We start from the raw sequence: 14,813 nt of genomic DNA, 5'->3' as shown, positions 1-14,813 counted from the left end.
GATAAGATAGCAGGCATAGCAAGGCAATCGTGCACTTGAATTGATTTAACCACAGCATGTTCAACCATGTTTTGCAACAGAATGGAGGACCATTTTAGTATAAATCATTTCGAAAAGATGCCATTTTCGTCGATAAATCTTCAATCAGCGAACTAGCGCTTCATTGAAATAATAATTTGTCACGAAACCGTTTGCATAATGGCCAATGAAATGCTCATGCACCAGACAGCGGTTTGGGGTGGCCGCCTCCGTTTCAATTAAATTAAATTTCCTTCCAGCAGCCACGCGCTTCACCACCCAAACGGGTTGCTAACGTAAACAAACGTAAAGAAAACCGTGTGCGATCGAGTAGGCGCCCCTCGTCTCCGACGACGACAACGCATACAAGAAGCAGGCGATGCGCGCTTTAGGGTTGGCGTCGGCAAGCAGCACGGTTACCGGCGGTTATCTCTCCGTTTGTAAGTTGCGCGCCCCGGCAAATCGTGGTCCTATTATCGGAACCAATTTTGACCAATCAACCTACATCGAGTGCCGTGTCGGCGGAGAGCACATTTCGGCGATCGTAGTCGTCGTTGCTCGCGCATTCGTTGGGTTCTAGTCGAAGGGGCTGGGTGTGTCGTGTGTTTTTGGGCGGAAGAGAAAAATAGGATCGTCGCATCATGTTCGGTCTGTACGTGGCGCTGACGGTGTTGGCCGTTTGTCTGTATTTCAAGTGGACCTGCAGCTACTGGCAGCGAGTGGGCAATGTGGCCGGTCCAAAGCCGTTGCCACTGTTTGGTAATCTGCTGGAGCAGCTAACCGGCCGGAAGCACTTTGGTGAGATCTTCGAGGAGATGTACCGTTCATTCCCGCAGGCACAGTGGGTCGGGTTCTACAAGATCGCCAACAAACCCGGCATCATCGTGCGTGATCTGGACCTGGTGCGCGACGTGCTGGTGAGCAACTTTTCCTCGTTCAACGAGAATGACTTCCACATCGACGAAACGGTCGATCCGCTGTTGGCCTTCAATCCGTTCGTCCAGAGCGGGGAACGCTGGAAGCTGCGGCGCTCGCAAATGACCAGCATCTTCACGATGAACCGGGTGCGCGGTACCTTCCCGCTGGTGCAGCAGGTAGCGGACGACTTCGTGAAGTACATTGCCCGTACCCAGCAGCAGAATCGAGACATTGAGGCAAAAGATGTGAGTATACTGGGACGGTGCTGATGCTTATCTGCCGCTGCTGTGACGAAATTGATTGATCTGGTGTCGTTCTTCCCTTTGCAGCTTTGTATCAAGTACACCGTGAATGTGGTGGCGAGCGTAGCATTCGGTATCGATGCCGAATCGTTTACAAACCCAAACGCCGAATTTCCACGCATGGGCAACGCTCTTTTTGCCCCTTCTTTCCTTACTGCACTCCGCTCACAGCTGGCCCTATTTGCACCGGATCTTGCAAAACTACTGCGCGTACCGTAAGTTGCCAGAACAGCCCGGAATGCGTGACAGATGCGCGGCTATTTGTATGATTACACTTTGCTTCTAGCTTCGTACCGGGATATGTGGATCGGTGGTTCCGGAACATGGTACGCGAAACGATCCGCCAGCGAAAGGTAGAGAAGCGACAGGACCTGTTTCAGGCGATGTACGATAATCTGTCCGAAAATGGGACGGTCGAGGTGGATGAAAACTCTATCACCGGACACTCCGTTACGTTCCTGTCGGAAGGCTTCGAAACCTCGAGCACGATGATGTGCTACCTGCTGTACGAGGTATGATACTGCTATGGTCGGCATTGCAACGACGACGAGCAATTCAAATTACTCTCCTTTTATTTCAGCTTGCGGCCAATCCCGCCGAGCAGGAGAAAGTAGCGAAAGAGCTGCGCACGGTGCTGAAAGAAACGGATGGTAAGCTGACCGAGCCCAGTCTGCATAAGCTGACCTACCTGGAGGCGGCTATGATGGAAACGTTGCGCATGCATAGCCCTGTCTTTACGTTGCCCCGCGTTTGCACCAAAGACTTTGAGCTACCACCGCAGTTCCCGAACGATACGAAGCAGGTAACATTGCGGCGTGGCACTTCGGTAATCATACCGGTGTACGCGATCCACCACGATCCGGAGATATACCCAAAACCCTTCGTTTTCGACCCGGAGCGGTTCACGGAAGACAACCGCAATTCGAGACATCGCTTTGCATTCCTTGGTTTCGGTGAGGGACCTCGTCTGTGTTTGGGTAGGTAGTGCGGGCCAAGAGCTATTGCGGTTTGATTAACGAAATCATTCTTTTTAAATTTAACTCTGCTGGTAATAGGTATGAAGTTTGCGCTGCATCAAACCAAGATTGGAATTGCGTCGCTACTCACCCGGTATAGCGTGTCGTTGTCGCCGAAGCAAGAACTTCCTCTGGAGTTTGCGAGGAATTCGTTCCTGCTAGCACCCAAATCGGGTGTATGGCTCAACTTCAAGGAACGGGCTTGATACGACTTTACTTTAATACGAGTGCCGTAGCAGCTCGACGATAGGTAGTAGAGGAAATAAAATCCGTGGACCACATTTTAAATTATCTTCGTTGCGTTTGGTAATTTCGAAATTTCACCCGATCTTGATTTCGCCCGATCTTGATTTCGCCCGGGGATGTTCTTGATGGTGTTTGTGCAATCGGCGCCTGTCAAGCCCGTTGTTTACGGCGTTGTTGCGGCACGGCGGTGGCGTCGTTTTGGGAAATCAATCGCGCTAGTTTTATGTTTGCGGCTGTTTCTCGTCGCCGGTTATTTTATTCCGCAGTTTGACCATACCTGCCGCCAATCACAAGCATGGATAACGAAAGGTTAACACAGCTACCGATGGCGAGAATACGGACAGTGATGAAGACGTCGCCGGACATGGGAAACATCAACCAGGAAGCGCTGTTCCTGATGTGTCGAGCGGGGGTATGTTGCTGGTATCATGTAACCACCTTCCGGGAGCCTCGATTTAACGTAGGTTCTGCTTTCCCTAACAACAGGAGATGTTCATCGAACACATGGCCAAGGGAGCACATAATGCGGGCCGGAAAACACTGGAATACAAAGACCTGGCCAAGTACGTTGAGAAAGAGGACACACTCGAGTTCCTGCAAGCCATCCTGCCGAAGAAGATCACCGTCAAATCGTATAAAGCGATGATGGCTAACAAGCGGGACACGGACGAGGACACGGATAGTAATGAGGAGGAAGAGGAGGAGGATGATGAAGATGCCGGTGAGGAGGAGGTGGAAGCGGAAGAGGAGGAGGATAACGACGATGTGGAAGTGATAGAGGACGGCAAGGGTAAAGCGGATCCCGAGGGGGACAGTGTCGATTCAGCGTCATCGAGTGGCGACAGCAACAGCGTCATCTCGATCGAATCCAGCTCGGACGAGAAGGAAAATATCAAAAACACCAGCAATAAGAAGCCACCGGCTAAACAAAAACGAGGTCCAGCAGCAGCAGCAGCAGCAGCAGCAACCGGAGCAGCTGTTAGCAGCACCAGCACCAGTGGAAGAAATGCTCGATGAAGAGCCATTCCATCCTTCCACCCAAAAGAAGTTCCCCTTAAAGATAAAAGAACTCACAGCTGCCTCCCACCAGGGGCACCGGTACGCGCGCACGCTGTTCAGCCGCTGCTGCTGCTGTCGCGTGAGTCAAAGATTGTTGTCTAAGCGTCCAGGTACGCATGTGAGATGTATTTATCTAGGAAATCCGTTTGTGTCCCAAAGAAACGATCTGATACTGTGTACAGTTTCTTCATTTTAAAATGTTGGACTGTTGACAGTGTAGAGAGACAGGGAGTGAGAGCAGCAGCAGCACCAGCAGCAGCAGTAGCAGAAGCAAATCAAGCCCCAGATGAACAAACAATAAAATTTATACGAACTGAATCTACGAGGCGTGTAATTTAAGAGCCGGACCGGCTAAAAAATGTTGTCCGTAGTCGAGAAATTACTCCCAGTGTTTCGTGTTTTGATAAAGAGAAACGTCAAAATCATACGTGCTGATGTGTTGATTCGCTGGCGGTCTCTGGTTTGGAAAATTGAACCCGGAATCCTTGGTTGGTAGATCGATTGTAAAATCGCCGCGGAGTGGAAAATGGCATCCGAAAGGAGTGAGGTGGACCAAAGGTTAATCGCGCGCTTCAACCAAGAGTTGGATGCGGATCTGAAAAATATGCATAAATGTGCAGACATGGTCAAGTTTTATCGGTCCAAGTTGGAAGATCTGCGTGATCGGGTACGGTTGGTGAGAACTTCGATCGGGAAACTTGTCTCCTAACTTTTTTCCATGGGTTCCATCGCTTCCTTAGATCACCTTAACCAAGGACGATTGCATTCCGAGCGTGAAGAGTATGGTGGAGACCAGCCAAACGAACATACAGGAGCTGGAATCGAAGGAAGCCACCGTGGATGAATACGAGGAGAAGATTGTCCAGCGGATCGAAACACACCGAGAACTGATGAACGATATCGGTGGGAGGTTGGAACGGATTCGAGAACTCCAGACGGTACGCGATTATCTGACGCTCGTCCAGGACATCCAACACATTAGCCAGGAGCTGGAGGTGTCGGTCAACGGGAAGGATGATACAAAACCGGTTGCACTTTACGTTGCCCTGGCCGGTCCGAACAGTATTCTCGATCGCCTCCGAGGTATTGAGGCGCCGCAACTTAAAATGTACGCTCGGAACACCGCCTTTCACTGGCACGAGGTGTTGCGGGCCAAGTATTCGGCCGAGTTCGAAGCTCTACTGAAAAAGGTCCGCTGGCCCAACCTCAACCAAACACTGGAACAATTCAATCCATCGAAGGAACACATCAGCAAGCTGGTGCAGCTGTCGGAGCATCTGTTTCTGTTGAAGCTACCGCCCGGCGATCAGGAGCTGCTGAACGTGAAGCTAACACCTTGGATCATCAGCCCACCATACTCGGCACCGGTGGAGCTGTTTGTGAAACCGTTCCGGTTACGCTTTCAGTTTCACTTCACCGGCACCAAGCTAACGAACCGGATGGACCGCCCAGAATGGTACCTGACACAGGTGCTAACGTGGGCAAAGGAGAACCACATTTTCGTCGGTCAGCACTTTCAATCGCCGGCACTCAGGGCGGGCATAGCGGACAGCAGCGTGAGGGTGAGCGATGCAAATGAAATACGTTGTTCATTCATTATTGTAATTGCGGCGTTTCTACCGATTTGATTGTGCTGTAGCTTGAATTCGTGAGGGGCCTTGTGCAGTTGGCCGTGGAGAAATTGATTGCCGATATTGAGCACATTGTGCGAGACGAAGCCCTCTTTGCTCATCTCATTGACGAGGTGCTAGCATTCGAAACGGAGCTACGGAACCTGCTCGGCTATCCGAGCAGTTTACCCAGCGTAATGTCGGTCCTTCTGCAACCGGTATACTTCCTCAAGTGGATGGCTATTGAAGAGAAGTGTGAGTACGGGGTTCTTGTCTGTGGTTATGATTATTCTGCGCTAATGCCACTCCTCGTTCTTTCGTTTCAACATAGTTACCACGGACAAGATGGACGCAATGCTGAATACGGACACGGAGGATCCGTTCGAGCTGCTAGATCCAGCCAACTTGGACGAGCTCAAGATTCCCAAATGTGCCGATCAGTTTGCGCGCCTGCTAGATGCAATAAAGGAGCGCTACTGCGGTCTACCGCAGCCCGGTCAGCAGCTTCAGTTTCTCGATCTGCAACTCAAACTGATCGATAACTTCCGGCGCCGGCTAGTGCAGCTTTACAATGATAGCGCGATGGAAGTGAACCCAACGAAAATCATTAACGCCATCAACTATCTCACGTCGGTGCTGCGCGAGTGGGGCGAAAACGTACACTATCTGCATCTGCATGCCGCCCTGCATGGTACGGACGGGCAAAACATAAACTCCGTGTTCGATCGCACCATCGAAGAGCTCGATCACTGGCAGCGTACGCTGGTGCAACGGATAGTGACGTGGATTGTGTACGAAATCACGGCCCGCTCGCGACCATATCGGCACGATCTGTGGCCCTCGATGGCGATGCACGATGTCAAGGAATCGCTCACGTTGTCGCCGACGGCGAGCGAAATGTTTCAGACGATCATTAAGCTCCTGCACGACCTGTACCACGAACTGTCGGCCAATGTGTTCACCATTGTGCTCCGCATGGTTGCTGGCCAGCTGGACGAGTGGCTGCTGACGAGCATGATTATGAATACCAAGTTCTCGCCCGGTGGTATCCAGCAGTTTCACTATGACATGACGCGCAATCTGTTCCCGCTGTTCGGCCAGTACGCTATCGAACCGAAACTGCTGTTCAAACGGTAAGCTGAGGGCGCGATGTGATGCGGTGTGGCCTTAGCTTATGATGGTCTGTTCTCCATTTTCAACAGGATCCATGACGTTTGCATTCTATTTACGCTTCCACTCGGCACGGCCGTGCTGCTGCGCGAGACGCTACGCGGTGAAACAACGGACAGTGAGGAAATAACGCGGGCCCTCCGAGAAGTAGGCATGACCATCTTCAATCGCAGCTCCGCGCTCGAAGTGCTCGATCGAAGGAATGATATGCCATCGATTGTTTAATGCGTTGCGATTGTTGAAACGCGAACCAAAAACAGATTCCAGATCGTTCTTATACGTTAACACGGGGAAAAGTGAAATATTTTGTTAAATAATATTTATTTGTTTTACACTCTATGCAACCGAAATACTAGAAGATCATGTTACTCGAAAGGTCTACGACGGTGTCACGATAAAGTAGTCTCACGGAACACTGTCTACCGATGAATGGTCCTGATGCTTAGAGTGCTTTCTCTGTCGGAAGCAGTTGATATTCCGGCAGGTAGCGGTATGCATTTCGATCAGAATCTGGTCGAGTGGTTTCCCTTTCGTCTCCGGTACGAGCGCAAACACGAACACGACGAAACCGGCGGAAAAGGCGGCAAAGATCCAGAAGGAAACGTACGTTCCGGCCTCATCCGATATTAGCTGGTACAGCTTGGACACACCGAAACCAACAGAACCGGCAAACATGGTGTAAAGGGCGGCGGCGACCGCCTTTACGTTCGCGGGAAAAATCTCTCCCAGGATGGCAAATGGAACGGTCGCTAGTCCGATGGTGTAGCACACGATGTACAGCATGATCACGACGAGCGGTATCCAACCGATACCATCAAGGTCAACCTCTTGTTGATCAAGGAAAAAGTACAGCCCGACGATGAACGTCCCGATCGCACAGCCTACGGTGGAGAACAGCAGTAACGGTCGACGTCCGACGCGATCGACAATCGAGGAAGAGAGGGCCGCCGTAACCAACTGAATGACGGCCATGATGATGGACGATTCGTGTGCTTTCAGGCCGATGTTAACCTGATCGAAGATTTGCTGCGAGTACGCGATCACGGCCTGGCTACCGCATAGTTGCTGCAACGCACCTAATCCCATGATAATGATCAAACTACGCCGATTGCCACGATTCAGCAGATCGCGAAAGGTGCCTCGGTTGTGCTTCGATCGCTCGACGGCTGCCTGCATCATGGCCAGTTCGGTTCGGACATCGCTAGCCCGTCGCAACCAGCGAAGGTTCTGTTCGGCTTGCTCCGTTTGCTGCTTACCGAGCAGATAGTACGGGGATTCCGGTAGCCATAGGAATAACGCAAAAAAGGTCACTGGGAAGGCGATCGAAATCCAGGCCAGCGTAGTATAACCAACGTACGGACCGATGGCGTATTCTAGCAGAATTCCCGTTTTGGCCATCACCGTTAGTAGCGTACCGATGGAACCACGTATCCGATCGGATGCGATCTCGCCCAGATAGAGCGGCATAGATGAGTAAGCCATACCATAGGAGATACCGCTGAGCGCCCGCGATACAAACAGTACCGCGACCGACTCACCAACCCCGATCAGTATCCATCCGACGATGCTGGGCAGTACGGCAAGGAGCAGGGTCAGTTTACGGCCAAACTTATCTATTAACCAGGCCGATAGGACCGGTCCAGCGATGGAGGTGAGTACGAGGATCGACACAACCCAGGAGCTCTCGTCGGGTGTTAGCGGAAGAGGTGAGTCGTCGGCCAACAGCCTTGGCAGGGTGGGCGATGTCCAACCGTACGATGCTGCCACCGATAGCATAAGGAGCGTTCCTGTTTGGCCAAACAAAAACATCCACGATCATAAACTCAGTCTGCTCAGGCGGCTTCGCCTGTCCTCTTCAATTTTGGCCAATTACAAATACACCGGATGAATGATAAGATAAGCAGGCACACCGGGCTAGTCATTATGCAAAAATGTACACCCACAGCAGTAGCACCGAGGATGAGAGGTCGCCACCATTGGTTATCTTATATTGCCCGATGACTTGCCGGCGATTGAGTAAGAGATTACCTCTTCCACGGTGGCCTGGTGGGACATAAGATTTTGTGATTCTTACCAGTAAAAGCGGCCAGATATTGGTTCGAATACTTTCGAAAATCCTTTAAATTGTCGATGAATCCCATTTTGCTGATGGAATTGGCTGACTGTTTGACTGTTTGGTTGTCTGCGGAACTAACGCGAAGGAGTTAAGGCGAGCTGACCACTAGCAGCGAACAGGTCTAGCGCAGATACCGGACTGACCGTCGCTGGAGGTACTGGCTGATTTATTGGCTCATTGATTCCCTCCCGCAATACAGTTTGATTAGCTGTCGATTAATGCGTCCAAGACGGTGATCGATGAGCGCTATTCCGTACCAGTAACGGTCAAATGCCGATAGGCTCGACCACGCGTGCGGTCGTATTTATGTTTTCTACTTTGGCCAGACACCGGATAACAATCCGGTGGCTGTCGTTCGGCCTATCATCCGATGATGACGAGCCTTCCGATAAGCGCCGGCTGACGCTACCCCTTGGGAAGCGCCTCCATCATGACGTCATCGATATGGCGATTTGGGAGTAATCGGAACTCGGACACCTCTAGCGCCTGATGCGTACGATGGTTGTGGTTGTCGCGCATCGCTTATCGATAATCACAGCAGTAGCTATCCAATGTGATACCCCTTTATCATACGACGATAAGCCCACGATTGCTGTTTGGCTTAAAATCAAAGACACGATAACGAAGTGCATGTATCTATATTTACTTACTTCTGGGCTGGGTCGTCGTCTTCCATTCGCCTAAATCCCGCCTTGACCACTGAAATATTGTCAATGGTGATTATGCTGACTATGCTATGGTTGCTAAGCTTGGTTATCATGCGTTTCTGTCATCATAGTAGCGTTCGCGCAGAATTAGGAATACGGTTCATAAGTAAGTCTTGAACAGAACAGCAATTATTCGATCTATTCTGAACTAATTATTTAAAAAAAAAACAGTGAATAGCTAAAGAAGAGAAGAAAATATGTCTCCTAAGTTCTGAATTGTTTCGATTCCTCTATTTTTCTTCCGAACATACCGGACCAAACATCCTTTTGATAATTCTCCTCGCTAATTCTTATCCGCGTTCGTCGCTTCTGGACACGGTTCAAGTCTCAGATGCGCATATGAAAATAGCTTCGTCCCCCCCCTCCAGGAGAATACATATATCTTTTCACGATAATCCGTCGTCAGTTTGCCAGGATTTGTCTTCCATGTTCCATATGGGATCTTCACATCTGGACGACCAATGAACTTTGTCGAGAATAAACGAGGTAAGCCGTGAGCTACGATGTGGTCTACGCGACGCTAATGACACTCCTCCCAAGAGAATGGTGCTCTAGATAAGAGATTTATGAAGGCTGTTCCGATATCAACTGTTATCGCTGCAGCTGCAGCTCCCAACTTACTGCTGCTGCTGCTGCTGCTGCTGTCGGTGCTCTGTCCGTACCGCTGATTCGGCTGTAGCTATCCCATCCTAATGTCCTAGCCTTGGCCGCGTGCCATTCAATCTGATAGCGGCAGGATCGTCGCTGTTTCGAAAGATCTCTTTTATGGCTGGATGGTACCATTGTGCCGTAAACCTTCCATATCACACATTTGTCGTGGTTGATTTGGGAAGAAAAAATCATAAAACTTGCTCCAGGTAAGGCACATCCACCGCTACAGTCGCCACCCCCTGAAATGGAAGACATTTCGTTGCCGACAGTGAGCAGTAGCACACGGCAGCGGCAGTTCAGCAGCGATTGCAGCAGACAATGATGACACCGACAACCCGACGTGGACAGTATCGTAATGAGTATCTTGCCGCTCTTGCAGGTAACATGGGTGCATTGGGCGGTCGACTTGCTACCAAGCTGTTCTCTGATGTATCCTTTCCTTAACTTTTCCCTTTTTCTCTTTTAATTTCCAGCAACCTCATCCCTGGTGGCGTCGGTAGCCTGTGCAGGCTGGTCTTCACCGGCGATACCGATGCTCCGTGGTCCCGATTCCCCCATACCCATCACTGCCGATGAAGGTTCATGGATTGTGTCACTGCTCTCGATTGGTGCCCTGTTCGGTCCGATCGCTTGTGGCCTGCTCGTCGATCGGTACGGTCGCTGGAAGGTACTGATGGGATCGGCGCTCCCAATAGTGGCCGGTTGGGTAATGATCGCCTTTGCCCAATCCATCGGTGTACTGTACGCGGCTCGGTTGCTCCATGGATTCGGTTACGGGCTCGCCTACTCCGTCACTCCGATCTATCTCGGTGAAATATCATCGGACGCGGTCCGTGGTTCGACCGGCGTGTTAGTGACGGTCATGGCCAAGCTGGCCTTTCTGCTCCAGTACTCGATCGGTCCGTATGTAGGCTTCCGGGCGCTGGCATGGATATCGCTGGCTTTTCCCGCCCTGTTTTGTGTCGTGTTCGCCTGGATGCCCGAGACACCGTACTACCTGCTGGCTCGTGGTGACGATCAAGCTGCCGCCAGCAGTCTACGATGGTTACGGCGTGACGAGGCCATCATTAGTGAGTTGGGACGCATGAAAAAGCTGGTTGAGCATAGCAAGCAGACAACGAGTAACCCTCTAGGTCAATTGTTTGTCCCGACAAACCGGAAAAGCCTTCTCATCATTCTGCTCCTATCGCTCGGTATGCAATTGACCGGTATTAATGCCATCCTCGGCTACTCACAGACCATCTTCTCTCGGTTGGCGCTTCCGTTGTCGGCGGCCGAGCTATCGATTGTGCTCGCCCTGGTACAGCTTGGTTCCGTGATGTTACCGACCTTCCTCGTCGATCGTACTGGACGTCGACCGCTGCTGCTCATCTCGACCGCCGGTTCATTCGTTGGGTTGACTACTTGTGCCGTGTACTTTACGCTCGATAATGCGGGTGAGCTTTCGCCGGAACCGGGAGCCGCCCACGGCTGGATACCGTTTGTGGCCGTGCTGGTGTTTATTGTTTCGTTCGCGGTCGGGTTGGCCACTGTTCCGTTTGCCATCCTTGGGGAGGTGTTCCCGAAGCATATTAAAGCGATGGCGAACACCGTGTTTGCGGTGATCACTTCGGCGGTCGTGTTTTCGGTCGTCAAGCTATTCCAGGTCATTTCCGATGGGGCCGGTACGTACGTTTCGTTCTGGATCTTTGCCGGCTGTACCGCCGTGACCGGGGTGTTGATCTACTACATTATACCGGAAACGAAAGGCCAATCGTTCGAGCGAATACAGGAGATCATGCAAAGGGGTAAGAGTGGCTCAACGGGAACTCAGCACACTGAAGAGTTGAAACAGAGGAGGCAATTATTATGTTAACAGAGATCTCAATAAAGAATTATGTGCCGTATCTTTGCGAGCGTTCTGTTCTAATTCAGGAAACACGTGCGACCAATCACGTGGATGGAAATTCAAATACGTGAGTGAGAATTTTGAGTCGATTTCTCACCGCCATAGTGAGCAGGTAATGTCAAAGGCGCTTGGTTTGTAAACAAACAAAATCTTATCGTGCTGCCGCCGTGCCGTGAATTTTACCGAAAAATTCGTTAAAAAACTCTTATTTAAGTAGATTAAACCTAAGCAAGAACATGGTGTACCTTCCCTGCCTGTTCCATGTTCGCTCAGCAGCAATCGCTGGTTTGCTAGTGCTGGTATCGCTGCTACCGACGTCGCAGGAGGCGGAAATAGATTGCAACAGTTTGCGGATGGGTCAGTTCCTCTGTCCGGATCCGTCGCTGCGCCAGATCGATCCCCGCACCCAGCAGCTATACGGATGCACCAAGGAGAACAAGGCTCGCGTCTGGTGCATAGCGGCCGATGGTATTGTATGTAGCGAGACGAAGAATGCCAGCTTCACCCGGGAACTGCCCTGCAAATGGACGTGAGTGTTGCACCCTCGAGCACAAGGATGCCAGGATTTATTCGGGGGAGGCCGATTTTTGTTAATTCTTTCCCTTCGCTTACTTGCAGCAATGGTTATCACTTCGATACGGCCCTGCTGCTGTCCGTGTTTTTGGGAATGTTCGGAGCGGATCGATTCTACCTCGGATACCCGGCACTGGGATTGCTGAAGTTCTGTACACTCGGTTTTATGTTTCTCGGTCAGCTGGTTGACGTGATACTGATAGCGACACAGGTCGTTGGACCAGCCGATGGATCGGCATACATCATCCCCTACTACGGCCCAGTGATAACGGTGGTGCGGAGCGATAACTGGACGTACAGGTTACCGCAGGATAACTGGTGATTGCTGGCCAACGTTTTCCGGCTATCCCGGTGGCCAAAGACGCTGAACTGAGTCGAGATGGAGGAATCGGCTGTGCCACGATTCCTTTCCACGAGAGATCTTACAAACGAGAACTCCTGATTGCTCCCGTATTTTGTGAGGAATCGGGGATAGCATAATGTGATACGAATAGATAGCCGAGTAGTAATAGAAACCGTTACAATTCGTAAGAATAAAAATGTTAATACACCACCAGATAGACTTCATACGCCAGCGAGACGCCCCATCGAAGCGGGATGCAATCGAAAAGCTGCGGTGTGGTACCATAGAATTAGTCTGCCCAGTTTGTGCTGGCCATTGCAGGATGGCCTCCAATAAAACCTTTGGAATCGAATAAGCATAAATGAGCAGCGACCTCTTTGATCGATAGAAAGAAGCGAAGCGACTTCGAAGCACCTATTGAAATCGGTGGAATATGGGTCGGTAAACAGACTGCTCTTATTTTTCTTCCAGTTTGGCCGTGTCCTTAACCACCTGCCTGCCCAGCCCGGCCCGCTTGTCCTGTGCGTGTATCGATGCCATTGCCATTGCGGTGGTGCGACAGTTCGCGAACCGAATTTACGATGCGCTCTTGGCCGCGATTGGCCACAACTGGGAGTAGCAGCAGCAGACAGTCAGAGGGTTTGTTGTGCAAATTCCAGTTTCACTGCCGAAAAGGGCCATCCGTACGGATACGATACGAAACCACAAAAGGGACCACCAATTTACGATGCTTTCTGGTGAAACGAGGCGTGCGCGCGCTCCTCAGACTGCTAGCAGTTGCTACCGCCGGTGGCGGTGGTGATGGTGGTGGCCCGAACCGCGGTGTGTACCGTTTGATCTATACCCATCGCGCCCCAACGGTGGCCAGCCATGCGCGGGGCGCGGGAAATGATGGATAAATGATGTGCCAAATCGGTTACACTCGTCGTCCTAGTGCTTCATTGGGAAGGAGTCGCGGCGGTGATAGTGGTGGGAGTCAAGGAATCATAAACAATACCCCATGCGTCCCGTTCGCTCGAAAAGACGAACGCGAATTGCCCGCAAATTTGCATTCTCAGCATTCCACCATCACGTGCCTCATGCGCCGTGAACGCTATATTGAAAGTCAAAGTAACCTCTGGGCTTCAGCGATGATGGATCTGCATGCGTAGAGGTAGGCAGTAGCAGTAGTAGGCTGGAAGTCAATTTGTCATACATTTTACGACCAAACAACACAATTCTCGATCAAGGTCAGCCCAACGGATAGGTACAGCGTCAGTAAACGATCACTGAAATGTAATCATTTCTGCATGAGCGGTGAAATTTGGGGAATTTGAAGTCCGTGAAATGGCCATCATTTTCCTGTCCATCAATCCCGTTCGCTCGGTTCCAATCAGACCGCCGGCCGGCCTGTCAGCGGACAACAAATGGTTAGCGAGGAAGTGAAGAAGACGACACGATGGAAGCTACTGCTGCATATGATGACCTCGAGCTGGATGACAGCAGGAAACTCCTTGCTAGCCGCATCATGCTTCCGAGACCAGCATATCCTTAGCGTTAAGGTTTGATCGACAATATCATCTTCGCCTTCGGGTGGCTACCGATTTTGTGCTTATTCAGTGCGATATTCGCTCACAGACTACAATGAAGCAGCAGCAACGATACAGTTCATGAACCTGCAACCAACTACTGGTGAAGCTAATCGAAATGGATCGAAAAGGATAACGAATGCACATCCGAGCGTAACCGTGTCTACAGCAGCACCGCATTCCAGCGCGTTCCTCGAACAAAACTAACCTCTACCACCAGCCAGCCACTAGCCGTAGTCCTACGTTTCCCCCTTTTCACCCGCCACCACCATTGGCCATACCATAAACGGGCGCGCAGGCAGCATCGAAATGTTGCGAAATGTTCCAAACAACCACCACGCCGCACACCACACACCTCCCCGATGAGACAGCTTCTTCCATCGTTCGCCGACGATTCGCTGGTGGAAAGCAACATTAAACATAACAACCGAATTTATGTGTGTCAAGAACACCCAACCACCACCCCAGACCCCAGGCCACACCTTCCTGCTTGCTTTCCTCGATTTGGGAATTTCTGGGTGGACCTAGGGCTGGGGAGAAGCAGGTGATTCCGGATAACCGAAAGCGCACCCTCAAATGGTGGTATCTGTGCCATTCCATGGCACACGACGTTCAGGACGTGGACGTG

General features: G+C 51.1%; 6 protein-coding genes across 6 annotated transcripts; 5 read left to right on the top strand and 1 right to left on the bottom strand.

Moving 5' to 3' along the window:
• The first annotated feature begins 153 nt into the window (after nucleotides 1-153).
• On the top strand, nucleotides 154-2,533 carry LOC125955191 (probable cytochrome P450 308a1). The gene is made up of 5 exons (XM_049686181.1): nucleotides 154-1,181; nucleotides 1,266-1,453; nucleotides 1,525-1,750; nucleotides 1,819-2,215; nucleotides 2,294-2,533. Exons 1-5 carry the CDS (start codon nucleotides 660-662, stop codon nucleotides 2,458-2,460), a joined length of 1,500 nt encoding a protein of 499 aa, XP_049542138.1. The 5' UTR covers nucleotides 154-659; the 3' UTR covers nucleotides 2,461-2,533.
• Nucleotides 2,534-2,674: 141 nt separating this feature from the next.
• On the top strand, nucleotides 2,675-3,921 carry LOC125955199 (chromatin accessibility complex protein 1). The gene is made up of 2 exons (XM_049686188.1): nucleotides 2,675-2,912; nucleotides 2,987-3,921. The coding sequence occupies exons 1-2, from the start codon at nucleotides 2,796-2,798 to the stop codon at nucleotides 3,515-3,517; spliced, it is 648 nt and encodes a 215-aa protein (XP_049542145.1). The 5' UTR covers nucleotides 2,675-2,795; the 3' UTR covers nucleotides 3,518-3,921.
• Nucleotides 3,922-3,992: 71 nt separating this feature from the next.
• On the top strand, nucleotides 3,993-6,682 carry LOC125955190 (RINT1-like protein). The gene is made up of 5 exons (XM_049686180.1): nucleotides 3,993-4,226; nucleotides 4,300-5,121; nucleotides 5,199-5,424; nucleotides 5,501-6,302; nucleotides 6,372-6,682. Exons 1-5 carry the CDS (start codon nucleotides 4,086-4,088, stop codon nucleotides 6,562-6,564), a joined length of 2,184 nt encoding a protein of 727 aa, XP_049542137.1. The 5' UTR covers nucleotides 3,993-4,085; the 3' UTR covers nucleotides 6,565-6,682.
• Nucleotides 6,683-6,744: 62 nt separating this feature from the next.
• LOC125955193 (facilitated trehalose transporter Tret1-like) lies at nucleotides 6,745-8,480 on the bottom strand. The gene is made up of 2 exons (XM_049686182.1): nucleotides 8,414-8,480; nucleotides 6,745-8,126 (listed from the first exon to the last, which is right to left on the bottom strand). Exons 1-2 carry the CDS (start codon nucleotides 8,478-8,480, stop codon nucleotides 6,745-6,747), a joined length of 1,449 nt encoding a protein of 482 aa, XP_049542139.1.
• Nucleotides 8,481-10,134: 1,654 nt separating this feature from the next.
• On the top strand, nucleotides 10,135-11,668 carry LOC125955720 (facilitated trehalose transporter Tret1-like). The gene is made up of 2 exons (XM_049686864.1): nucleotides 10,135-10,192; nucleotides 10,287-11,668. Exons 1-2 carry the CDS (start codon nucleotides 10,135-10,137, stop codon nucleotides 11,666-11,668), a joined length of 1,440 nt encoding a protein of 479 aa, XP_049542821.1.
• Nucleotides 11,669-11,843: 175 nt separating this feature from the next.
• LOC125955200 (TM2 domain-containing protein CG10795) lies at nucleotides 11,844-12,951 on the top strand. The gene is made up of 2 exons (XM_049686189.1): nucleotides 11,844-12,230; nucleotides 12,320-12,951. The coding sequence occupies exons 1-2, from the start codon at nucleotides 11,938-11,940 to the stop codon at nucleotides 12,594-12,596; spliced, it is 570 nt and encodes a 189-aa protein (XP_049542146.1). The 5' UTR covers nucleotides 11,844-11,937; the 3' UTR covers nucleotides 12,597-12,951.
• The last annotated feature ends 1,862 nt before the right edge of the window (nucleotides 12,952-14,813 follow it).

Source organism: Anopheles darlingi, chromosome 3, assembly GCF_943734745.1.
Source record: "Anopheles darlingi chromosome 3, idAnoDarlMG_H_01, whole genome shotgun sequence".
In the NCBI taxonomy this organism is placed as follows: domain Eukaryota; kingdom Metazoa; phylum Arthropoda; class Insecta; order Diptera; family Culicidae; genus Anopheles; species Anopheles darlingi.
The sequence above is the reverse complement of the archived record's forward strand: the minus strand, read 5'-3'. Positions and strand labels throughout refer to the sequence as shown.

What these genes read in the sequence shown, in the direction of transcription:
- LOC125955720 (XM_049686864.1), top strand. Translation starts at nt 10,135, where the DNA reads ATGACACCGACAACCCGACGTGGACAGTATCGTAATGAGTATCTTGCC. An exon ending in GTATCTTGCCGCTCTTGCAG is followed by an intron (nt 10,193 to 10,286) that starts GTAACATGGGTG and finishes TTTAATTTCCAG; the next exon opens with CAACCTCATCCCTGGTGGCG.
- LOC125955191 (XM_049686181.1), top strand. Translation starts at nt 660, where the DNA reads ATGTTCGGTCTGTACGTGGCGCTGACGGTGTTGGCCGTTTGTCTGTAT. An exon ending in GCAAAACTACTGCGCGTACC is followed by an intron (nt 1,454 to 1,524) that starts GTAAGTTGCCAG and finishes CTTTGCTTCTAG; the next exon opens with CTTCGTACCGGGATATGTGG. An exon ending in TGTGCTACCTGCTGTACGAG is followed by an intron (nt 1,751 to 1,818) that starts GTATGATACTGC and finishes CTTTTATTTCAG; the next exon opens with CTTGCGGCCAATCCCGCCGA.
- LOC125955199 (XM_049686188.1), top strand. Translation starts at nt 2,796, where the DNA reads ATGGATAACGAAAGGTTAACACAGCTACCGATGGCGAGAATACGGACA. An exon ending in TCCTGATGTGTCGAGCGGGG is followed by an intron (nt 2,913 to 2,986) that starts GTATGTTGCTGG and finishes CCCTAACAACAG; the next exon opens with GAGATGTTCATCGAACACAT.
- LOC125955200 (XM_049686189.1), top strand. Translation starts at nt 11,938, where the DNA reads ATGGTGTACCTTCCCTGCCTGTTCCATGTTCGCTCAGCAGCAATCGCT. An exon ending in GAACTGCCCTGCAAATGGAC is followed by an intron (nt 12,231 to 12,319) that starts GTGAGTGTTGCA and finishes GCTTACTTGCAG; the next exon opens with CAATGGTTATCACTTCGATA.
- LOC125955190 (XM_049686180.1), top strand. Translation starts at nt 4,086, where the DNA reads ATGGCATCCGAAAGGAGTGAGGTGGACCAAAGGTTAATCGCGCGCTTC. An exon ending in TGGAAGATCTGCGTGATCGG is followed by an intron (nt 4,227 to 4,299) that starts GTACGGTTGGTG and finishes TCGCTTCCTTAG; the next exon opens with ATCACCTTAACCAAGGACGA. An exon ending in CCGAAACTGCTGTTCAAACG is followed by an intron (nt 6,303 to 6,371) that starts GTAAGCTGAGGG and finishes CATTTTCAACAG; the next exon opens with GATCCATGACGTTTGCATTC.
- LOC125955193 (XM_049686182.1), bottom strand. Translation starts at nt 8,480, where the DNA reads ATGGGATTCATCGACAATTTAAAGGATTTTCGAAAGTATTCGAACCAA. An exon ending in ATATCTGGCCGCTTTTACTG is followed by an intron (nt 8,127 to 8,413) that starts GTAAGAATCACA and finishes TTGGCCAAACAG; the next exon opens with GAACGCTCCTTATGCTATCG.